Genomic DNA, 19,194 nt, shown 5'->3' with positions numbered 1-19,194 from the left:
ATAGCGTGTAGAGTATGATTGCTCCTGTCTCTCTGGAATCTGTATCTACCCCATCTAGTATCTAATTTATATAGAGAGACAGAGAGAGAGGGAGAGAGTTGTTGGTTGCTGCTAATGGGTACCAAAGAGGATGAGAGATTGAAGGAGAGATTGCTCTTGGAAGATGGATTTCCACAGGTACTTTTGAAGCTTTGATTCAAATTTCTAGAAGAAAACTTATAGATGATGTATTGCAAAACTTGTCCTAAAACTTTTGACAGATTTTTGAAACAGACTCAAATTTCAATGGAAGATGGATTTCCAATACTTTTTTGCTCTTTTACTCTTTTACTCTTTTTAAGTTTTTATAGATGTATAAGAGCTTTAACAATATTTCTTTCTTTCTTTCTTTCTGTTTTTTTTTTTTTTTTCTGCTCAAATTAGAGTGAAAATTTAGAGCTGGTTTGGCATGGACTAATGTGAAAATTTCAATGGAAAATTTTTTCATGTTTGGACTTTTTTAACACTTTTTTAGTCTCGTTTCGTTTTATTTTGAGATTTTTTTTTTTTAACCTTTATAATAAAAAAAGTGTAAAATTTCATCAAAATCGAGAAAAATTACGAATTTTGGAAATTTGGTGAAGGATTTCGTTCATAATTGATTTAGTGAAAAAATTGCCTCTTCCTTGATTTCATACAGATTTGATAAAATGGTTGAAATGCACTTTTAGCCATTTTTTCATCCAATTTGAATTTCATGACAAATTTGATGAATGATTTGAAGATGCTCCAACTCGAAGGACAAGGTTTCCGTTTTAATCATTTTGAAACCTTTTGAACTGATTTTGGTTTAGTTTTTTTTTCTTTTTCATGGGCAGCATTTTCCTGTATTGACGTCTGAAGTTTCAAGCCCTGTAATGGGAGCATTGTTTAATTTGTTTTGCTCCCACTAACAAAAATTCTGAACTTTGTTCTATGAAGACCTGGTTTAGGGGAGTAGCCATAGAATGCAAATATGAAGAGAGATAGGAACCCTATTTTGGTTGAAACCCATAGTTCAGTTATCCTAATTTGTGTAGAGACTGGAAATAAAAGTCCTGAATTGGTTGCTAGAACTGAATACCAAAATCAGTTTGATGGTTAAGCTTATCTCATTAATACCATGCAAATGTTCCGAAGGCATACCATGTAGTCAAATACAATAATTGCTGCAATATTTGAACTTTATAAAGCTAAAGCATTCTAAGAAATGTGAATTTGAGAAAATTTTTGATTGATCGGTGTAAGAGGGGTTAACTTGAGCCCATTAAATTAATTAAGCTCAATCGGAGTCCAGTCGGAAAGCCCAAAATTAGTGGGCTCGGAAAAATTATTGCCAAGTAGGCTAAAGTGAATTCTATTGAACGGGTCTACGAGAAAGTCAACAAATTGGGTTGAGGAGGACGTATCAAACTTATATTTCTAAAGAGAGCCCAACAAACCCATCCGAGGAAGGTTAGATCGTATGGGCATTCAGAAGAATTAATTGGTGTGCGCTCTTGAAGAGAGATAATTTTCAGAAGAAGTGAAACTTCAAAGGAGATCCATTCTCGGAGGTAATTACTTTATCTCGAAAATATTCGGATCCACGAACGCAGAGGCTTATTGAGCTTGGACTTGAAAGGGTTCAAAGCAATCCTAGTGATCCGATGCATTTTTGGCTTCAAAAGGATTCGAATGCAATCTAGAAGTCATTTCGTTAATGAGTCCCAGAACACTTGCAGGTTCGAAGCCTTTTAGAATCGATGCACCAGAACCATGGGCGTGATGAAATCTAAACAAAGGACCTAATCCCGAGGATGGTGGGTGCAAATAAATTCACTCTTCGATTAAACTAGCCTATACCTAAGTCGAGGTGGCACGATTTAGAGGTTTCCTAAGACTCAGCAATATTTGCGGTAGGGCGTTCTCTTGAACTACCTATGACCCTTCTGCGACAGGACGTCCTTTGGGACTACACCTGACCTTTGGAAACCATTGGTTAGGTGTGGCTAAGAAGAATGGTTCACTGAGATATTGATCTACTCTTTGGGATTTTTCTTATCCTCGGAAAGGTCACCTCTTCGAACAAAGTGGTTAGAGAGAATATGTTATCCTATATCATGAGGTGCCTATAAATAACACCCACCCATAGCTTTACAATGGGGATGATTTTTGGAGAGATAATTTTTGGGGAGAGAACTAATCTCTCTTCTTCATTATCTACCTCGAAAGTGAAAGTAGGAGATCCATGGGAGAGTCTTGCCATTGTTCTCTCTCTAACTATTTTGTCTTCTTCTTCACGCAATCTCTTATCTCCATCATCTCTTTCATATTGTGTTTCTAGTTGCAATCATTGAAGAATCTAAGCCTCTCTTATCATTTGTAGAGAATTCGGATTTTCAAGCGATCTTTGAAGATCTTCAAATTTTCCGGCAAATCTTCGAATTTTCAGGCTAACCTTCAAAGTTTCCGGCTTTTTTTCTGGTGACATTTGAATTTTCTGGCAACGTTCTTGGACCCTCATATACGATCGGAAATCAAAAATAGTTGTACCAATATGTCAAACAATTAATTGTTAAAAAGACCTATCTGGTGGTGAATTGGCTCATCTAACACATTCAATGTTTTCATTCTTGCTGCTTTGCACATTGTTCATTTTGTTTCAATGTATTGGAATGACAAATAACATTATTTACAAAACTTAGCTATTTGCTAGTAGTTGTTACAGTAGCTGCATATTAAGGTGGTTCAGACAAGATTGTCATCTGCATGCACTAAACATTATATAAAGGATGTCAAAAAATTAATAATAGGTCGGAAAAACTACCCAATTGTAAAAACTTAAGAGAAAATCTCTCTCTCTCTCTCTCTCCCTCACACGCACGCACACAACACACATGCACACATAACACGGGAAATTACTCTGCAAGGTTTATATACTAAAAAGTTTTTGCTTTCTGCCTTACAACTTATGTCTTCAGAACGAAAGCAGTGGACTATACACTGGAGATGGTTCAGTTGACATCAAGGGGCAACCTGTGTTGAAGAGCAACACTGGAAACTGGAGAGCATGCCCCTTCATTCTTGGTAGTTGCTAAGTCCATCATTCTCCATATTTTTTATGTTTCTGATGTTCCATCTTTCCTTCTAATATCTTTATATTTAAAACAGGTACTGAATGTTGTGAACGTTTAGCTTTCTTTGGGATTGCTACTAACCTAGTCAGCTATCTCACCAAAACAATGCATGAAGGAAATGTCTCTGCTGCAAGAAATGTTTCCAATTGGACAGGCACTGCCTACCTAACACCGCTTATCGGAGCAGTCTTGGCAGATGTATGTTGGGGAAGGTATTGGACAATTGCTGTCTTCTCTGCAATTTATTTTTTGGTAAGTATGAACTGAAGTTCCCAATGTTCTAAATACTTAGTTCAGAAAGAGATGGGCGATGATACATAAACAACTTCAGCTTTTTAATCATTGCTTTGACCTTTTTTTGTGTTGGGCATGCATTACGTCATCTTAAAGTTTTCTGATAAAGGCTTGCTTGTTATTTGAATGTTCTTGTAGCATCCGATTATGTGTTACCTACAGCTTTCTGTTGGAACCATATTGGCCTATTGTAGGGCCACAATCCATTCTAGATGCTCGTGACTTTATTAGTTATTGGTGGTATTTCCTTGTTGTACCCATCATCTAGTCTGGTATCACTTGAATGTATGAATCACAGTGGTAGTGGTTTCAAGAATAATGAGTTAGCAGTCAGCAACTTTACCAACAGCATGGTGCAATGGCAATAGACCTAGTTGTGCCAATTAAACTGGGGATTTATCTATAAGGATAAAAGGACTAATAATCTGGACATTTTATTAAATCAGGAACGGGAGAAGAATTATATGTGATGAAGGTTGTTTGATCGGTTGACTACCCTCTTTTGTGAATTTTATTACTTTGTTTTACCCTGTCTTCTTTTCTGATAATAATTTTATGGTAACTCTCAGTTCTAGAATGTTTTATTTCACAAGTATTTTTATTACTTAATTTGAAAACAGGAAAGGAAGTCGGAACAAATTTATGGACAAATTTAATGTTCTGAAAGTGATTTGGGTCATGTCCTAGTTGGGGTTTTCATATTAATTATGATCCATCCAACTTAGTTGGGATATGGTTTTTTTTTTTTTTTTTTTTGGGGGGGGGGGGGGGATTTTCAGTTATGTTGAAACATACCATGGCTAGGTATGTTGGCAATGATGGGAAATAATGAGTCTTTTATGTGTTCTGTCCATTGTTGTCGAATTGTGAATTGTTTTGCTAAAATAGTGAACTGTGAGATTCATTTTATTTAATATGATTTATGATTTTATATTTATAAACATATAAAATTACACATAATATTTAAAATGAAGTAAATATCAATATAAATAAATTGTATGTCTGTATATACACATAAAATCACATATAACTAATTGATCTCTTCTATATATCTTGATAGTTTGGCAAAAATGACATCGATTCATGCATTATGTAAACAAAATAAAAAACAGACATGAATTTCAATGAATTGCAAATTGAGTCATACAATTTACTCAATTTCTGACTCAACAACACAACTCAAGTCATTTTTGTTGAAACTCATGTCGAGTCGTATGAATCAAATAGTGAATCGTACGATTCTGGAAACTAGTGTTTTGAAAAGCGCACCTAAGCGTGTGCCTAAGCTCAAGGCGAGGCAAGGTGCAGCTCTGTGCCTCATGCATAGTGAAGCAAGGTGAGGCGACCTAGAGGAGGCGCAGCTGAGGCGATGAGGCGTGCACTTTTTTTTGAGGCTTTAGGCGTGCGCTTTTGGCACTTCATGTTTCTTCTACTGCTACAGTCCATCTGGTTTTGGTGTGAATACCCACATGGAATAAATTCTCATTTACAATATAAAATGATCAAAATGTGGGTCAAAAAAGCAAACGCGATCGCGATCTCTGAGACGACGAAGGTTCGACTCTTGTTCTGATCTTTGAGACGACGATGGCAGCGGAGACGACAGAGGTTCGATTTCTGTTCTCATCTCCTATGGTACAACTTTTCCTCTTCTCTCTCTAGTCGAAAAAAACCCTCCTCATCTTCTCTCTCGCTTTTGTCTCGCTCAATATCGCTCTCTCTCTCACCTTCTCTCTCTCTCTCTCTTTCTCTCGCTTCTGTCTCTCTCTCTATCTTCTCGATTCATATATATATATATAATATATTATATAATACCTATTATATAATATATAATATACTTATAGCTAATATATAAAATATAATTGATTCATATATATATAATATTATCTAATATACTTATAGATAATATATAAAATATAATATATACTTATACATAGTAATAAAAAAATAAATAAACACATGTATGTAAAATAAAATAAAAAAATTAATTGAAACACATTATTTAAAAAATATAATAAATAAATAAAATTATATATATATATATTAAAAAAATTAATTGTTTTTTTTCTTCTTCTCTTCTCTTATTAAAAAAATTAATAATATACATATTAAATATTTGCTTATGTTGAAAATTGTGCTATATTAATATTTTGCTTAACTTCTATAACTTACGCCTCGCTTCGCACCTCAACGCCTAGGCTCCAGGTGACCTTGGCGCTAGGAATGGCAATGGGGGGCAATGGGGTGGATATTAATTCCCCATCCCCATTCCCCTATAATAAATTTTCCACATTCCCCATTCCCCATTCCCCATGGGTACCACCCTCCCCATTTTTTAATGGGTATGGATTTTCGCCAACCTACTTTAATCTCCATTTTTATTTTTTATATTTAATGTTAACAACCACTTTTTTTTTTTTTTTTTTTTTTTTTTAAGGTTCACAACAAAAACTAAATATACCTTCAATCTTTTTTCTTTCTTTTTAAATATATTTAATGTTAACAATTTTTTTTTTTTTTTTTTTTTTTTTTTTAAGGTTCACAACAAAAGTTAAATATACCTTCAATCTTTTTTCTTTCTTTTTTAATATATTTAATGTTAACAATTTTAATTAATTTATTTATTTATTATTTATTTATTTTTATTTTTTTAAGGTTCACAACAAAAGTTAAATATACCTTCAATCTTTTTTCTTTCTTTTTTAATATATTTAATGTTAACAATTTTTTTTATTTTTTATTTTTTATTTAAGGTTCACAACAAAAGTTAAATATACCTTCAATCTTTTTTCTTTCTTTTTTAATATATTTAATGTTAACAACCTTCTTGTTTTTCTTTTGTCTTTTTTTTATAAAGGTTTTAGCTAAATCTACCTTCAATCTTTTTTCTTTCTTTTTTAATATATTTAATGTTAACAACTTATTTTTTTATTTTATTTTTTATTTTTTTAAGGTTCACAACAAAAGCTAAATATACATTCAATCTTATTTTATTTTATTTGGTTCAACAACAAAATCAAATACACATTAATTAATTAATTAAAAAGTTTGTTTTATAATAATCAAATATATAATTTTGAGAAAATCAAAAAGTTTGTTTGAAGAAAGTGTTATAAGACTCATATTAAATTGCATCAGGGCATAAACAAGGAATTGTTAGCCACGGACAATTTAGACATTAAACCATCTTTCTCTTAGCAAATTTGAACAATTCATTTTAATTTATCCAAAATCTAATTATACCTTAACAAATCTGAACCACTCATTTTAAGATATCTATGCATTACCACACCCAATCCATCCTCTATCTTCTTCCTTTAGTCCCCCACGAATTTTGTTGTTTGTTACTTTTAAAAAACAAAAAATGTTTTTTCAATTAAATTTTTACTAATTTCACAACACCATCACCACTATTCTCACTTTCACTGTCACACTACCATCACCATAGCCACTACCATCATCACTGCCGCCATCACCCCACCACTATGTAACAATTTCTACTTTCACCTTCGTTCCATCACCACCACCACCAAATATAAAAAAATATATTTTGAATTTTTTTTATAAAAAATATTTTTCATTAAAAAATATTTTCTATCTAAATAAATGAAGCATAACATTGGGAAACAAGCTGATTTCAGTTAAATCTGTTCATAACTAAGAAAAATTCTTTTAATTTAAAAAAAATTATTTAGTATGACTTTGTATCCTCTTTCTGTTTTTCTAGCAAATAAATCATGTACCCATCATTTCTAACCAATCACAACTCATGCTTGTTTTGATTCTCTACAATTTTCTTATTTTCAAATATATATATATATATATGAATGTTGTATAAATTGTGTGATAACATAAAACAAATAGATTCATACTCGTTAATTGAAATTTCAGAACAAGCAAACCATTCTGAAAATTACAATACACAACAAAATAAAATAACATAGAAAAGCAAACCGAAACCTACACTAGACAATGTCCTTAATTTTTTTTTAAATAAATTTAAAAAATTCTAGATATGCATAAAATTTGACAAGAATAATGTGACAATGTTAATTAATGTGTATTTGATTTTATTGTTGAGCCAAATAAAATAAAATAAGATTGAATGTATAGCTTTGGTTGTGAATCTTTAAAAAAAAAAAAAAATGGTTGTGAACCTTAAAAAAAAAATTTAAAAAAAAGAAAAAAAAATTAAATATATATTTAGCTTTGGTTGTGAATCTTAAAAAAAAAAATGGTTGTGAACCTTAAAAAAAATTAAAAAAAGGAAAAAAATTAAATGTATATTTAGGTTTTGTTGTGAATCTTAAAAATTAAAAAAAAAGATGGTTGTGAACCTTAAAAATAAAATAAAAAAAGATTGGAGATATATTTAGCTTTGGTTGTGGATCTTAAAAAAAAAAAAAAAAATTTGTTGTGAACCTGAAAAAATAAATAAATAAAAAAAAGAAAAAAGATTAAATGTATATTTAGTTTTATTTGTGAATCTTAAAAAAAAAAAAAAAAAAAAAAAAAAAAAAAAAAAAAAAAAAACATATGGGGAAATTAGTGGGTACCCATCCCCAACCCATCCCCTGTGGATATTTAAAGAATATCACCTACCCTACCCAATGGATAAGAAAAATAGGGGAAAACCTATGTATTTGAGTTGGGTCTCCATGGATACCCATAGGGTAGGTTATCCATTGCCATCCCTACTTGGCGCCTCGATGTGCCTAGAGCTTTTTAAAACACTGCTGGAAACCATGATTCTTTCCTCTCAAAATTTTCAAGAGTGGCTTTCATCTATATCTCTCTTACGTTTTTTAACTTTGTTATTTTGTAAAGGGAATGTGCACATTGACTCTAACAGCCACAGTTCCTGCACTGAAGCCAGCTGAATGTGTTGATTCCATATGCCCTCCAGCTACTCCTGCTGAGTATCTCTTATTCTATCTTGGGTTGTATCTGATTGCACTAGGAACTGGCGGGATCAAACCATGTGTTTCCTCATTTGGGGCAGATCAATTTGATGATACCAATCCTAAAGAGAGGGCAAAGAAGGGATCTTTCTTTAACTGGTTTTTTTTTCTATCTATTTAGGTGCTCTTGTATCAAGTATTTTAATTGTGTGGATTCAAGAAAATGCTGGGTGGGGCCTGGGTTTTGGCATCCCTGCATTGTTTATGGGCATTGCCATTGTAAGTTTCTTTTCAGGCACTCCACTATATAGATTTCAGAACCCGGGGGAAAGCCCTCTTACAAGACTTTGCCAAGTTTTGGTTGCATCATTCCGCAAGTGGAATTTGGAGGTCCCTATGGACAGTATTCTCCTGTATGAAACACCAGACAAAACCTCAGTAATTGAAGGAAGCAGAAAACTGGACCATACCAATGATCTGAAGTAAATTTTTCCCTTGTTCTCCTAGTTTAAACACTTATCAATTCTTACCCTTATTAATAATCTGTTTTCAGTTTTCTTCTGCCATCTAGAAGTTTATCAATTGATTTACAACTTAAACGTATTTATAGGGTGTTTTGGGCATTGCACATAAGTAGGGCCTTTTATATTTTTGCATTGAACACACATGTTGGTTGTGTAAATGGGATCACCACCATAATTATTCATATACTGGTAGTAATGAGATTATATGATGCGTATATGAGATTATATGATGCTCTTTTGTGAAGTTTTGAGAGTCTTGAGACTAGGTAATAGGTTTAATGAATTACCTTTAAAATTTACCAGGTTTACCTCAATTAGTGTATGAAGACACAATAGCAAGCTTAATATCCATTAGGTGTCCTCATTTATCCTCATTTATTTTGTCATGGTTCTGTAACATTATAGTGGGATGGTAATTATTGCTTTATTTAATGCAAGTCATTTTTTAAAAATATGTCGTTTATTTTATTTTTTTTCATTTCTTTCAGTGTGGTTATTTAAGGCGTTATGAAAAAAATCATTGTTTCATAAACAAATAATTTAATTTTTGAGCTTGGATTCAAAAAATATTATTTCATGTGAGATGTACCTGAAATGCAATCTTAAAGTGGAAGATGGAGGGGTTTCTAGTAATGTGTTCTTTCTATGGTTAGTTTTATGAATTCCTTTCATTGAGTCCTCTCACTAGTTGTTTATTGAGATTGGCTTTATATCCTTACCATCTATGGACTAAGAACAAGGATTGGAAGGCAAATGAAAATTACTGGGAAGATGCAGCAGTGTGATAAAGTATGGTATGATTTGTCAGCACAGAAGTAATAGGAAGTTCTTTGATCTATTTCATCTCTTTAAAATAGTTTATTTGTGTATACTTAAATTAAATTCCTGATTTTGGCCATTGTATCATCCTAATGATTTTCTTTAAGGAGACTACTTGTGACAGGTTTAGTGGGAGGGAATCTGTTTGATTTTTCTAGAAATAACTGTTCATTGGTCCGTTTGATTGGAAACATGCATGAAACAATAGTGTAAAACCCAAGTTCCATTGTTTCTTTTTCCTTCCGGCAACATGTCATTTTCTAGTAGACAAAAACCACACCCCAAAATGAGAATTTGATCCTTCTGTTGGGTTTGGGGAGGGGTTTGTACTTGGACTCCTCAACATGATAAAATGAGAGTTCACCACTGCATTTTTCTTATTTTTATTTTATTTCTAATCATGCTTTGTATGATATGTTTTCTCTTGGCAAAAAATGATTTGTTATGTATGTGTTAGAAATTGGGCGCCCATGTGGCATGACCCTTAGAACCTTTTGAACCTCATCCAAATGGGTTTTTGAATTTGAATTCAAACCTATTTGGATGAGCCACTCAGGATATATATCTATCATATCATGATATGGATAGATGATATAGATATCAGATATTATCTCATTTAACCAATGGATAAATGAGATAAATATAATATATATCTGATATATGGTTATGGGTAACCAAGAGAGAAAACAACGTAGGTTTTGTTTTCTACCCATAAACTGACTCTCTCCCAAGAAACAACGATCAAGTCAATTGCACTGTGGTTTGTGTGGGTGATATTCACCATTGTAATATCACCCCACTGCTGGGATTGATTTATCAGACTCTGGAAGCACGTGATTTATCCACGAGGTTCTATCATCGAAAGGTATGATATGATTATTTTATCCGCTGCATGTTTTGTGTTTTGATTTACATTGGTATCAGAGCCAATGATGGATATTTTCGTGCTTTCTTTTATCATGTGTATATTTATAAAAGATGTGGAGATCCAAAATATTTTATTTTTATGATCATTAATGTCATTTTTAAGAGCATAAATGTTTTTATTATGAAAAATGGAGTCCGTCAGTACAAAAATCGGACCGGAAAACACCCGGGAAGGCGGCGCGTGTGATTCACGCGTTGTATGACGCCGAGCAGCAGCCCCACGCGCCACCACGCGCCTCCACGCGCTGAGCGCGTTAGGCACGCGCCCCCCACGCGCCATCACGCGCGCGTCGGCGGTGCTGTCCACGCACGCGCGCCGTCCGCGCCCGCACGCGCGCCGCGTGCTGGAGCCGCGCCCCGAGCCGAGGCTGAGCCGCGCGCCGAGCCAAGGCTGAGCCGCGCGCCGAGCCGATCCTTGAGCCGACTTGCGCTGAGCGGCGCCGAGCCGAGCCGAGCCGAGCCGTTTTTCCGCGCTGGCTTGGCTCTAAGGCTCTGTTTGTTTGTTTTTTAATTCTGAATTGCGTTAATTGGCCATAATTTATTCGTTATAGCTTTGTTTTAAGCATGGTTGGTACCCTTAGACTCAGAATTAATTTTTCTATATTCTGTAAAATTTTGAAAATTTTACGAAAATATGTAATATTTTTCCTGTGTTAATAATGCATTTTTTTTGCTTTAAAATGCATCTGGTGTTGCATGATTAATTTTCTGGGGTTAAAATTTTTATTGTGGACTTCTGAAATGTTTTAATATCTACTGGTAATATTGTCTCATTTTATCAGTTTCTGGATTTTTTATTTCTAATTTTATGTGTATTTATTAGTCATTTAAAATTCCAGAATATTTCAGAAAAATTTCAGAAGATTTCAGAACAATGTACATTTTAATTATGGCATAATCTGAATATTGTTTCTGTTTACTAGTTTCTGGATTTTTTATTTCTAATTTTATGTGTGTTTAATTAGTTATTTAAAATTCCAGAAAATACTAGAAAATTTCAGGATGATGTACTTTCTGTTATGGCATAATTTAAATATTGGATACAGCATATTTTTTTGGGTTTGTAATATGTTGTAATTAGAAGAGCATGTTTATTTATTTATTTATTAGAATTCCATTATTAAATAATTATAGCATGAGTTATTTGTAGATTTACATTAAAATGCTATTGTATGGAATTTATCATGCTTTGTATATGCCATAGTCAGTGGGAGGTTATTCGGTTGAGAGAAATCTTTGTAGATTAACTCCCGAAAACCAATATTTTGCGCATAAATTAAACTAAATTTTGGATAATTGTCACTTGTGGCGCAAGAGATGATTACGAGCATAGCGGATTTTCGATCTTGCGACTTGTGTAATATTGTCACTATTTAATTTAGATTTTTGCGGCAAAATTATATTATGCTAATCAAATTAATCCCAATGCGAATTTCTCTCTAAATTGATTTAGCTTATGGAAGTTAATTTGGTTGACCTAGACTTAGTAGAGATGTTCAAAAGTGAACAAACTAATCCCATTCTTTAGATGAGCAAAAGTCTTGGAGACTTTAGGTCAAACCTTAATTGAGCCAAAGTAAGGAAACATGACTCAAAGTCACCGTGGTTTTGTTGCCTTGTTCGGCACAATAAAAACTAATGTGTGCGCTATAGTTAGCGGCACGCTACATAGTTTTGGTTGGCGAGTTTTGGAGTTATGAAATTAGTAAGCCCTCAATAGATCAGTATATGATCTTGACTAATGAGCTGAGCGGATTGACTTTGTAATTTGATTTGTAAATAATGTTACATCATTGGATGAAGTAACATTCAAGAGTCACGTCATCCAAGAAATGCGAGCTTAAATAAATTAGTCATTAAGTGTAAGACGAGTAGCCAGTATGAACAGTGTTTTGCTCTCTACCCAATTATTGGGAGTGGATTGAGCGAAATTTCATGCACTATAATAGTGTGCGTAGAAATATCACGTGAAGTGAAAAGATCAGCGCTTAGAAGCTGCAAAATCTATTAACACTACGTGAAAAGATTAGCGCTTAGTGGCTGCAAAATCTATTAGCATTGCCAACTTGTCTAAGTTTGGACACTTACTGTTTCCACACTTGAGTGTGAGACATGAAGAGGGGCTTCTTTGTATAATTCCTTAGCTAGGCTAACGTTTTGAATAACATTTACCACTAAGCGCAAACGTTGCAGCATAGTAATGAAAAGGTCAAGGCCGACAAGGTTGTAATGACTCTAAGAATTTGACGCATCGCTTGTGAGAGTATTGTGTTGAATTAGACTCTTTAGCCTAATTCGCGCTTAAGTTACTTTGGAGCTGTCATAGTTGATAGCTTATTCTCTCCTTCTTGTGGATAGTAGAATTAATTGCAAGTAACTATGAAGCGAGAAATAGATATGGCAAGAGGAGTATCGTCATCTTTCAACTAGATGCAGTAAAGTGTATGGAGAATAAAATTGACTTGAAGGTGCAGGGGATTAGCACTTACTAGTTAAATTTGCGACTTAGGCGCACTTGATATCTCCATGACATCCCTTTTATGATCTAGTGAATATGACTTTGTCGTGAGTCATTACCTAGTTGGGCCTAAACCTTTAAAACTTGTCTTTGAGAACTCACACATTAAGATGATTGGAATTAGTTTATGACATTGGTCATGAACCAGTGGCTTATTATACTTAATCACATTAATGAGATGATGACACGATGGTTTGAGTAGGCCTTCTCGGGCCCACTCGCTTATGACATCCTGCTCTCATGTAATGTGTAACTTTGTTCGCAATGGGTGCGCACAAGTAAGTAGGAAAGCCGTAGAAGGTCATTTGTATTTGCGCATTTAGTCCACTATGTTATTTGTGACTAGATATGTGTGAGGGTATGATAGCTAAGCCTCAATCTCGACACATTTATAGATTACGATACGCATCTGAGTCAAGACTATTTGATCTCCCATACGTCAAAAGTTTTGAGATGATTTTTGACATTGCACATATGAGGTCGAGATCAATTAGATAAGGTTTTTTTGTGCTTTTAGTTTTGACCAAGGTGGCGAGTATCTATTTGAGTTATTTTTCAGAAAAACTCTGTGAAGAGAGATGGATGCTTAGAAAATTGATTATTCCTAGTACTCAACAACACACTGGTGTAGTAGAGATAAGGAATTAAATATTGTTTATGTTAGGTGGATAATGGCGCAAAATGTTTCCCAATTGGGAATTGCACTAGTTTGTTGCCTATATCCCTAACTAAGTGCCCTCCATATCAGATTTTACACTCCATTTTGAGTAATGGGTTAGCAGAGAGTCATCTATGGGCGATCTGTAACCATTAAACAGCTTATCTTTATTCTACTTCTCATAAGATTGCGAAGTTAAGACCTAGGGTTCTATAGCGCATTATTGTATGTTGTCTTGTAAACACAAAGGGTCGTGTGGCGCATTATTGTATGCGGTCATGCAAACCCTCCGGGTCATGTGCATATAGGTAAGCATCTTTGTGGTAGTGTAACTAAGTCACATAAAGTTTTATTAGTAAAGGTGACGTGAATAGAGTTTTCGGAACTCTATAAGATGGAGAATTCCAAGCATAGCGCTCTATGTAGCCTAGTTGAGAATGGAAAGAAATTTCCAATATCCTAGGGACAGTGGGAGCGATGTTCCTACTAATGGATTACTCCATTAGAGAAGAATACTCTACATTCTTAGTTGCGTGGTAGCAAATGTGAAAATTTTCCACGTCATCACTGGGTGATTGAGAGGGAAACATTCATGATTGCTCCGCAAGATGATAAAGAGCCTAGGATAATGCCTAAGGCTCTAGTCCCCTATTTTTTGAAAGTGGATCAATGTTGCGCAGTTTAAGACAAAGTCTTTGAGGATTAACCATTTTTTATAATTTGGTTGACTTTCTATTATGACGCAAAACTGTTATAAAGTTATACGTAATTTGGATAGTCATTGTTGAGGCATAAGGCTCGCTAGATACCGAATGGTCGCACCATTGAGGAAAGTGTAGACCATGAGAAGACTTCCTCCTGGGGAGTGAGGTTATTTTGACTTAGGCTATAATTGACATAAGTTCGGAACATTGATTTGTGGACATTGTGACCTGATTTCTCATTAGAGAATTGGATAAGTAGATTCGTAGGGATTTACCTTCTGCTTTTATGGTGAAAAGTTAGGAGCGCAAAAAGGTTGCTGGTTCCAATAAATCTTTTACAACCTAAAGCAGTTATCCAAACAGTGGTTCTTAGATTTCGTCAAGCCATGATAGGCCAACGATGATCAATGAAGACCACTGAGGCATGATCAATGGTCCAAAAGAAGTTTTTCCTTACTTAGTCATTATGAGCCAGGAATTTATAAGGTTGTCGCCACCTAGGGTGGGCAGTCCTCTATTTTAGATATGATGGACGTGGGTGATGTAATTTATATGCTCGGATGTACGATCCTTAGGGATTGTTTTAGGAAAATTCTCGGTCTGTCTTCGATGACTTACATAGAGAATATCTTAGAATGATTCTAGATGCAAAATTGCAAATCCATTGACTTACCTATCGGTAAAAGCCAGAGCCTTAGCTATTGAGTGAATCCTCAGATTATCTTTGGGAGAAACAGATGACCTATATTCCTTGATCTTTTCTTTGTTGTGGGAGCCTAAAGTACGCTATGTGGGCGTATTCGGCATGATAAGTGTTATCTTTGATAAATGGTTAACTGAGTTGTTCAGACTTTGACCTTGCTCATTAGACTGTGGATAAAATGCTTTATTAGAAGCATATTAATTTGCTCATTGTAAAATTCAATGCGCTGGTTGGGCGCATCTGCGCTAGTTGGGCGCATTAAGAATGAACGCAAATTGGTCACCAAAAATATCTTTAGAGAGGTTATTGCGCAAGAGGTAGTAATCTTAAATCATTTCATGTGAGGCGCACATGGTGGATTCCGTTGTATATACTTATCGCAAGAGGTGCTGATATGGCTTATGTTTGGAATCCATAATTGCGCAAGCTGTGGTCATTTTTTTTAAATCGATCACTTATTTTGAGATGATGGGATGTTGACACTATTATGGTTTGTGTCATAATGATTAGCAGATGATGATGTCAGCAGGCAAGATTGGCTCACTCACACGAGCAATCGCCCTTGGCGCTTGGGAGCGAGCAAGGATGAGACTGGTGGTTTATTTTATTCGGAGCCAAGAGAGGCTTAAATCATCCACTATGTATGTCGCCTTGGTTATAACCAAGATGAGGTCGTGTTAAGGACCAAACATGGATGTTAGTACCCACTTTCCATGTTGTGCCTGTTATGATTAGCCAGATGCGAGATCTCATTTGGCGCCTAGAAGGCGAGCAAATAGAGAATTCGGGTTAGGCGCTAGAAAGCGACTAGACTAATATCTGTACGGTGTATCGAGTATGACGTCACTCTTTATGGAAGAGTTACTCCACCGTAACATGTATTCATACTATATGTGCTTAGCGACCGAGTAATGAGGTGAGAGAATGGATCCCTGCTTCCTCACCGTGTGAGTCTTACGAGTCATTATTGATATGACTTTCATTTATATACCCTTTTGTGACTTTTGACTATGTCATAAGGTAAGGGGTTGATGTTCTGCTACTTTGGTATGTTGCCTGCGGTCATGTATGATTCGGCCTTAAGGGACATCACTGGGAAAGCGGTCAATCCTAAACTAAATGGCATGAGGGCAAAGGGAAGATCATCTAGTATTACACCACTGTTGTATATTCACTGCCGGCAACTCACATCGCTCTGTATGAGAGGCGAATTGAGTGTGAATATATTGCAAGAATTAAGAGGGTCAAACATGCTCTTTTTGAGGGATTAGAGATGTTTTTTGGACCGGTGTAATTAGATGGGTCTGGGGTATATGAGACACTATTTCTATTCTTTTTGGGTTGATGTCTCTATGCTGGCTCATTTTGAGTTTCTAGTATAGAGCTCCCACATGCAGGTATTCTCAGCAGTCGCACGGTGCAGTGGCTAGTATGAGATTGTTTATTTTTGGGGAGATTGAGATTGAGACGTGGCAGTGTCATGCCAACTCATGTCCGAGTGGGAGATGTTAGAAATTGGGCGCCCATGTGGCATGACCCTTAGAACCTTTTGAACCTCATCCAAATGGGTTTTTGAATTTGAATTCAAACCTATTTGGATGAGCCACTCAGGATATATATCTATCATATCATGATATGGATAGATGATATAGATATCAAATATTATCTCATTTAACCAATGGATAAATGAGATAAATATAATATATATCTGATATATGGTTATGGGTAACCAAGAGAGAAAACAACGTAGGTTTTGTTTTCTACCCATAAACTGACTCTCTCCCAAGAAACAACGATCAAGTCAATTGCACTGTGGTTTGTGTGGGTGATATTCACCATTGTAATATCACCCCACTGCTGGGATTGATTTATCAGACTCTGGAAGCACGTGATTTATCCACGAGGTTCTATCATCGAAAGGTATGATATGATTATTTTATCCGCTGCATAATTGTTTGTTTTTATTTACAGTATGAAATTATGAACTATCTGAATACTTATAATTATCTCTTGTACTGTCATCTTTTTTTTTAGACTTCTATGATACTTTTACTTTATGATAGTTTGTATACTTGATTAATTTTCACCCATTTGTTTCCCAGATTATTCATAACAAATTCTGTCATAGCTTCAGTAAAACTATTATCCCTTCTGTAGGTGCCTTGACAAAGCTGCGGTAATTACAGACATTGAGAACAAAAATGGGGACTTCTCCAATCCATGGAGGCTTTGCACCGTAACGCAGGTGGAGGAACTAAAAATATTGATTCGCATGTTTCCAATTTGGGCTACTGGAATCATCATAGGTGCTGTTTATGCACAATTGGGCACATTGTTTGTTGAGCAAGGGATGATGATGGACAGGACCATTGGTTCCTTCTCCATTCCCGCAGCCTCTCTTTCAGCATGTGACGTCATAAGCGTTATTTTCTGGGTCCCTGTTTACGATAAGGTCATCGTCCCTATTGTGAGGAAGTTTACTGGCAGAGAGAAAGGCTTTACAGAGTTGCAACGTATGGGAATTGGCCACTTTATTTCAGTACTATGTATGGTATCTGCTGCTTTGGTGGAGATGAAGAGATTGGCACTTGCACAAGCCCTGGGATTGGTTGATGAAAATGTTCCAATACCACTTAGTATCACGTGGCAAATACCCCAATATTTTTTGTTTGGTGCTGCAGAAGTATTTACATTCATCGGGCAGCTTGAGTTCTTTTACGAGCAGTCACCGGACAGCATGCGTAGCTTGTTTGTTGCATTGCCCCTTTTGACGACTTCCATGGGAAGGTACTTGAGCTCTTTTATTCTTACTGTAGTGACATCTATAACAACCAAGGGTGGGAAGGCTGGATGGATACCGGATAACTTGAATGAGGGCCATCTCGATTATTTCTTCTGGCTTGTGGCTGCACTCAGCGTAGTAAACTGGGTGGTTTTTGTCTTTTGCGCCAAAATGTATAAACCAAAAAAGGTCTTGTAAGTACCTTTTTTTTTCTTTTTTTTTTTTTCCTTCAAGTGTTGGGAATATGATCTGTGTATGTTTCTGGAATTTCATATTTCCATCAAAGTTCCAAGAAGATGTTTGTAACATAAATGTTGTAGAAAAAGTATTTGTTTGTAATGTAAGTACTATGCATTTACGTTTATAGGCTGTAAAACTTTCATTCTGTCATGATGCAAAATTAATAAAAAAAAATACATGAAATTGTTTGAATCTTTCTGGTTATTTGCATTCACATTTTGTTGGTACAGGGAGGAAACAAAGTGCTTTATATTGCCCAGATTATGTTTTTTGATCTGTCGCCAGTGTTAAGTGTGGAGCCTAATTCAAGACTTTGAAGGCTCGCTCGAGTGGAGTCCTTAGGCTGCTCAAGCGGAGCTTCTTGGCCACTCGAGCAGAACTCAGGGAAGACCGCTGGATCATTCTGCTTGAGCAAAGACAGTGGCACCTGAGAGCAAAAATTAGTGTTTTGTCTAGATTTGATCTTTCTGCAGTATTTTCTTCTTGTTTTAGGATTTGGTTTTTCAGCACTATGTCATATATATGTACTTCATAGTATCTCTATTAGATAGAGTTTTGTGATCATATTGAGAGATATATTAGTAAGAGATTACTAGAGAGAGTTTGTGAATTTGATTATTTGGATACGAGAGACTTGTTATAACCCCTTTTATTCTAATCTTAGTGAAATTGTAATGATTTTGTTGACATAGCCCTTGAATCACTTAAAATCTCTTACAATGCTTGCTCGAGCATTTGGTTTTCTTCCTTTTCTAGACCTGTTGTGTTTCCGTGATTGTTTACTCAACTCCAGTGCTTGGTATTATTTATATGAATACCATAGCACCTAGCACGATTTTTATTTATTTTTTCATTATGATGGACTTGCCAAGAAAACTTTAGGCTGTATTTGATTCAAAGATTTTGAAAGGGATTTGGAAAGGAAAAATGACTTTTTTCTAAATTCTTCTCCAAATTCTTGAACCAAACACAACGTTAGTGTCAATT

At 35.1% G+C, this 19,194-nt stretch overlaps 1 protein-coding gene across 1 annotated transcript; it reads left to right on the top strand.

Annotated features, from left to right (window-relative positions):
- The first annotated feature begins 19 nt into the window (after positions 1–19).
- Positions 20–18,399, top strand: LOC114264352 (protein NRT1/ PTR FAMILY 8.3). Its single transcript, XM_082893672.1, is given in 6 exon segments — positions 20–177; positions 2,982–3,087; positions 3,172–3,389; positions 8,259–8,496; positions 8,499–8,814; positions 17,343–18,399. Coding segments are annotated over 6 exon segments (1,764 nt in total). The 5' UTR covers positions 20–114; the 3' UTR covers positions 18,166–18,399.
- The last annotated feature ends 795 nt before the right edge of the window (positions 18,400–19,194 follow it).

This window comes from Camellia sinensis, chromosome 11 (genome assembly GCF_055761805.1).
Source record: "Camellia sinensis isolate YWXY chromosome 11, ASM5576180v1, whole genome shotgun sequence".
NCBI lineage: Eukaryota > Viridiplantae > Streptophyta > Magnoliopsida > Ericales > Theaceae > Camellia > Camellia sinensis.
This window is presented reverse-complemented; position numbering and strand designations above follow the sequence as displayed.